At 40.0% G+C, this 6,000-nt stretch overlaps 1 protein-coding gene across 3 annotated transcripts in view; it reads left to right on the top strand.

The window, feature by feature from the left end:
* Positions 1 to 2,253: 2,253 nt before the first annotated feature.
* gba (glucosidase, beta, acid) overlaps positions 2,254 to 6,000 on the top strand; it is an 81,329-nt gene continuing 77,582 nt past the window's right edge. The window contains exons 1-2 of one of the 3 annotated variants that reach the window (XM_039767040.1): positions 2,692 to 2,801; positions 4,040 to 4,094. In XM_039767040.1, the coding sequence (XP_039622974.1) occupies position 2,801; positions 4,040 to 4,094 (56 nt within the window). In that variant the 5' untranslated portion in view covers positions 2,692 to 2,800. Of the gene's footprint in view, positions 2,325 to 2,680; positions 2,802 to 4,039; positions 4,095 to 6,000 lie in introns of those variants that run through there. The other 2 variants (XM_039767057.1, XM_039767048.1) reach the window with 2 other exon arrangements.

Genomic DNA, 6,000 nt, shown 5'->3' with positions numbered 1-6,000 from the left:
CAAATCTGGGGAAGGTTACAGAAAAATTTTTGCTGCTTTGAAGGTCCCAATGAGCACAGTGGCCTCCATCATCCGTAAGTGGAAGAAGTTTGAAACCACCGGGACTCTTCCTAGAGCTGGCCGGCCATCTAAACTGAGCGATTGGGGGAGAAGGGCCTTAGTCAGGGAGGTGACCAAGAACCTGATGGTCACTCTGTCAGAGCTCCATAGGTCCTCTGTGGAAAGAGGAGAACCTTCCAGAAGGACAATCATCTCTGCAGCAATCCACTAATCAGGCCTGTATGATAGAGTGGCCAGACGGAAGCCACTCTTTAGTAAAAGGCACATGGCAGCCCACCTGGAGTTTGCCAAAAGGCACCTGAAGGACTCTCAGACCATGAGAAACAAAATTCTCTGGTGTGATGAGACAAAGATTGAACTCTTTGGTGTAAATGCCAGGCATCACGTTTGGAGGAAACCAGGCACCACTCATCACCAGGCCAATACCATCCCTACAGTGAAGCATGGTGGTGGCAGCATCATGCTGTGGGGATGTTTTTCAGCGGCAGGAACTGGAAGACTAGTCAGGATAAAGGGAAAGATGACTGCAGCAATGTACAGAGACATCCTGGATGAAAACCTGCTCCAGTGCGCTCTTGACCTCAGACTGGGGCGACGGTTCATCTTTCAGCAGGACAACGACCCTAAGCACACAGCCAAGATATCAAAGGAGTGGCTTCAGGACAACTCTGTGAATGTCCTTGAGTGGCCCAGCCAGAGCCCAGACTTGGATCTGATTGAACATCTCTGGAGAGATCTAAAAATGGCTGTGCGCCGACACTTCCCATCCAACCTGATGGAGCTTGAGAGGTGCTGCAAAGAGGAATGGGCGAAACTGGCCAAGGATAGGTGTGCCAAGCTTGTGGCATCATATTCAAAAAGACTTGAGGCTGTAATTGCTGCCAAAGGTGTATTGACAAAGTATTGAGCAAAGGCTGTAAATACTTATGTACATGTGATTTCTCAGTTTTTTTATTTTTAATAAATTTGCAAAAACCTCAATAAACATTTTTCACATTGTCATTATGGGGTGTTGTGTGTAGAATTCTGAGGAAAAAAATGAATTTAATCCATTTTGGAATAAGACTGTAACATAACAAAATGTGGAAAAAGTGATGCGCGGTGAATACTTTCCGGATGCACTGTATACTGGGGAGAAAGATTCCTTTCCCTCTGTACTACTCTCAAAAGTTTTACTCTGGCTCTTGGCCTTTCCTTCTTTCTCACGGGTGGGGGTGGATTTGAATTTAGTTTTGTTAAGTTTGACTTGATTGTATGGAATGTTACATGCTTTTAATAAATTCGATAAAAGATTAAAAATAAAAAAACAACAAACGGTTGGAAGCATGCGCTAATAGTGTGTTGCCGCAACCACCTCATGACAAACCACCTGGATTGAGACCCAAGTGCAGTGGGTGACACCTCAGAACTACACTACTCAGTGAGGTTTTTTATGGTGGCTGGAGTGCCAATCCTGCCACCACTCCTCAAGTTTTCTCTGTAAGTTGGGGGGTTTGCTTGCAGGGCTGGATGTATATTAACATCATACCCAGGACAAAGCAAATACATGTTAAGGGCCTTGCTCAAGGGCCCAATGGAGTTAGGTTCATAAATAATTCTGGTCCTGTGTGAGTATGTGTAAGCTAAGTATGTGCTGTAACCGACTGTTTCCCAATACAGAGGTGCTTCCATTTTGTGCCTGATACTCCTGGAATGGCCTCCACTAGGCTAGAATAAACAGTAAATGAATAAGTAAATTGTTCCTTCATTTTATTATGTTAGATTGCTGAAATCATTCATTTTCTTCTTCTGGTCATTGTGGTAATAATAAAAAGGTGTCTATAACAAGGCATCTTGTGTTAAATGTTATTTTGCACGTTCCTCATAAAAAATAGATTGCAATATTTAAAAAAGAAGGTAAAATGAAAACATACACATGGAACAATAAAGGGTAAAATCCACAATTTACTAAAACATTTCATCGAATTTTTGTGCCACAAGCAAATCACTAATTTAAACCGCATCTTCATTAACACTGAAAATGAGCTTCTAAATAAGAAAATAATTTAAGGATCCATCGGTATCGAATTGGTGACCTCTGGTATACAGAATATGATTAAAAGCAAGTGATTAATTAAACACATACGTAAATTAAAGCCTGCAAATGGTCCGTAATGGATTAATTAAGTGAAACAAAAAAGACTAACTACATGGAGCACAAGCACTGGGTTTAGGACCTGCCAACTTTCCTCTTTCGATCCAGCTTTTATACCTCATTAAATCAGGTATTACTGAAGATTAAGTACGCTTCTTTAAGCATTTGCTTATAATACCGTTGGCCTGTAGTCATTGATTTTACTTTGTAATTACTGAGCGCTAGCTGTTATAAAGTAATGTCATAGCTTTAAGGTGCAAACAAATTGTGCCGGTGATAGTCCAACGATCGAAACGCGTTCCAATCCTTGCCGTTATTTTCTGTTTCAATCTGAAAGTAACATTTGCCCATTTCCCTTTTATCAAAATTGCGAATAAACACTTTCTCGCATGCAAAAAAACACTGCTTGTTGCTTACAAGTAACCTATTATCGAATACGCATGCGTGTCTGTTGTTCAGACGCGCGAAATGCGCATGCCCTCCTTTGAGTCACGCGTGCGGGACAGGTGACAACCCTTTGTCATATGATTGCGGCAGTAGGAAGTTCAAATGATGCTGCACCATAACGGGTTGTTTAATATCAAAATCCTTCGGCGTTGACCAAAAAGTGAGTGTAATTACTTCTAGCGCCGAAATATGAAACTTATTTAAAGCTTTACAGTAATTTAGAAAAATGCGAAGTAGCCCTTTTGCATTTCGGGGCGCTAGTGGGGATTATTCCAATACGACTTTTCTCGGCGATAACTCTCATAAAGTATTCCTTAAATACTCGCTATGATTGCGAACAGAAAAATTAATCTTGTTTTGTCATGTTTGCTTTCTAATTTCTTCCCGCACACATTTTCCCGTTGACATCATCACCAACTTGTTTTTCATTAAATTTTATTATATCATGGGAGTGACTATCTTTAAATATCCCAAGCTTAGGAAGTGCCCGTTCAAGGATTGTCGGGAAAAAAAAAAATTCAGGTTTGTTCTGAACTAATGTAGTCAATCAAGGTCGGTTACTGACGAAAATCACATTTTTAGTTACTGAACAGTTGTGTTTCTATGATGCTATAGAAGTGCTGCCTCTCTGAATTTTGAATGAGGTGAAAAGTCGGAAGGTACTTGTATGTGTTTCTTCTTCAACAAAGTATTTCCTTTTAGTCTTCAAAAATATAAATAAAGACTCTGTATTGTGTAAATTAGAGTCTATTGCAAAGTGTTTACACAAGCACTTTATTGGCTGTACCTTGGAGCAGATAAGCTGATTGTTGCACTGTTAAAATGTGTGTAATAGATGGATGGGTTAATATGTTACTATCCACTGCAACAGACAGGCAAGCACTTTTGCTTGGTAGTGGATAATCTTACAGTTCTTACTAGTGGGCAATCTTACTATTCTTTAATACCATTTTAATTTTCACTCCAAGATGGTAACATGATTTTTTTGTTACGTCACATACTTTTTTGAGCACATTTTGAGGAGGCACAAACACTTGAAATCAGAACTGTCTTTATGGTAGATAGGTAAGTTTAACCAGGTAATGCTACTTATAACAAATGCATTGCATACACGTTTTAAGTACCTCTTTTTAAACTCTGTATCACTGCCAATAGGTCAGACCTACTAACACATAGTGGATGAATATTGTCATGACCATAGACTAGAATACATACAAAATGAATGCACAGTGGAATCCTGAGGGTTTCTGTAACTTTTCTGTGTATTGTGTTGTTTTGTTTCCCCCCTTTTGCATTGTGTTATAAGAGCTATGAAGGGGTGCTGTTGAACTGTGAGTCAGTTTGCATTGCATGAGACTATATGGTGGTGATGATGTGTGTGTTTTTCACATTTTTCAGTGGGAGCCACCCAAATTTCCACTTGTGGACAAATAGAAGAAATCAAAGCAAACAAGTAAAAGCCTCCCTCTTTTTTTTTTTAAAAAAAAAAAAAGTTTAGAAAAAATGTTTGGCAATAGGCCTAATGCACACAAATAAAATGTTGTCATCTCATTTATAAAAGTGATGTTATATGTTTTTTTATGCTGTTAATTTCTAATGGTTTTAGTAATACAGAGCTTTAATAGTTAAACTTTATTAATCCCATGGGGAAATTCAGATGCATACAGCAGCAGAAACATAAAAAAAACAAGGATAGAAACTCAGGACAGATAATTGATAAACATAAAAATAAATTTGAATTAACGAGTACATCGGGTGGAAGCATTGAATGGCCTGATAGCGTGTACAGTAAAGACCCTCAGAGGCCCTTTTAACACACCATGGTGCCTCCTGGAAGGGATAGTGGAGATTTTTCATGATGGCATCCAATTTTGCCTTCATTCTTTTCCACAACAACTTCCAATGTGTCCAGGGTTCACTCCTGTGATGTTGTAGGCTTTCTTAAGTTTGTTCAGGCATTGTTCTTCTTTTGTTCTCTGGAGACTGCAGTATAGAACCCCACACTGGCTTCTATGAACTGATAGACCATTTCACACGGCTTCCTGCACACATCAGAAAACCTGAATATCCTTAGCAAGTACAGTCTGCTCTGGTCATGCTTGTATAGCACCACTGTGTTCCCATATTGGTCCAGTTTGTTGTTTATATTTACCCCTAGGTATTTGTAGCTCTGCACCACTTCTGTATCCTCCTCTTGAATGGTGACTGGTCTTGAATGCTTCATGGCGTGTCAGAAGTCCACCACCAGCTCTTGCTGATGATGATGAGTTGCAGGTGTTGTCCCTGCACCTCAAGACAAAGTCCTCCACAACCTTCCTATACTCTGACTCCTCTTAATTATTAATACAGCATATGATGGATGAGTCATCTGAAAATTTCAAATGGCAAACTCTGGTATTGTACTGGATGTCTCCTGTGTAGATGGTAAACAGGAAAGGAGATAGGATAGTTCACTGAGGTGCTCCAGTATTACACACCACTATTTTTGACACACAATCCCTCATCCTCAGAAACTGCTGTCTGTTGGTCAAATGGTCCATGATCCAGTAGATTGTGGGAACATCAAGATTCAAAGCCTTGAGCATTGTCCCCAGTCAGTGAGGCAGAATAGTGATAAAACCATATACCATCTTGGTTTTATGAAAGGATGATAGAGGAAAGCTTTAAAAGTGAAAAAGTCTGAATAAGTATAAGCCACCCTAATTTAGAGTGTTCATAGTAAATGTAATGATTTACTTCATGAGGTAGAAGTACATAGCACTGGAAAACATCAAAAACATTAAGTTGCGAGTAGGTGCTGTGAAGCATTTAGATGAGCGGATCCTCCATACCTACATGTTCCTGATAGACAAACTGCAGAGGACCCAGATGTTCTGAAACTAGGGGTGGTAGCTTTTTTTAGGACTAGCCTTTCAAAGGTCTGTTTATATATAAAGTATGAGCAACTGGTTTGAGGTCCTTAGGGTCACTGGAATGCCCTTTCTTTGTCACTTGGGGTACACGTGATGTTTTTCACAACTTGGGAGTCTTTTGTGAATTCAGGGAAAAGGAGAATAGGTGCTGAGGAACCATCCATAGCTGGCACATGTTTTCAGCACATTGGGGTTGATTCCATCCAGAACTGAAGCTTTGTTTATGCAGTCTTCCCAGCTCTCACCTTACTTGATCAGCAGAGAAACACAGTCCAGAGAGTTGAAGGGAGTTGGAGACCACATATGTGATTTCATTGCACAGGGGAAGGTTGTGCAGATGGCAGTTGGGATTCCAGAAGCTTGCAGTGTTGGAGGAGGTCTGTACTAACAAGAATGAGTCAAACCTGTTGGAAGATCTGGTTCAATTCATTAGCTCTGCTCTTGTTC

This window comes from Polypterus senegalus, chromosome 1 (genome assembly GCF_016835505.1).
Source record: "Polypterus senegalus isolate Bchr_013 chromosome 1, ASM1683550v1, whole genome shotgun sequence".
Lineage (NCBI taxonomy): Eukaryota > Metazoa > Chordata > Cladistia > Polypteriformes > Polypteridae > Polypterus > Polypterus senegalus.
This window is presented reverse-complemented; position numbering and strand designations above follow the sequence as displayed.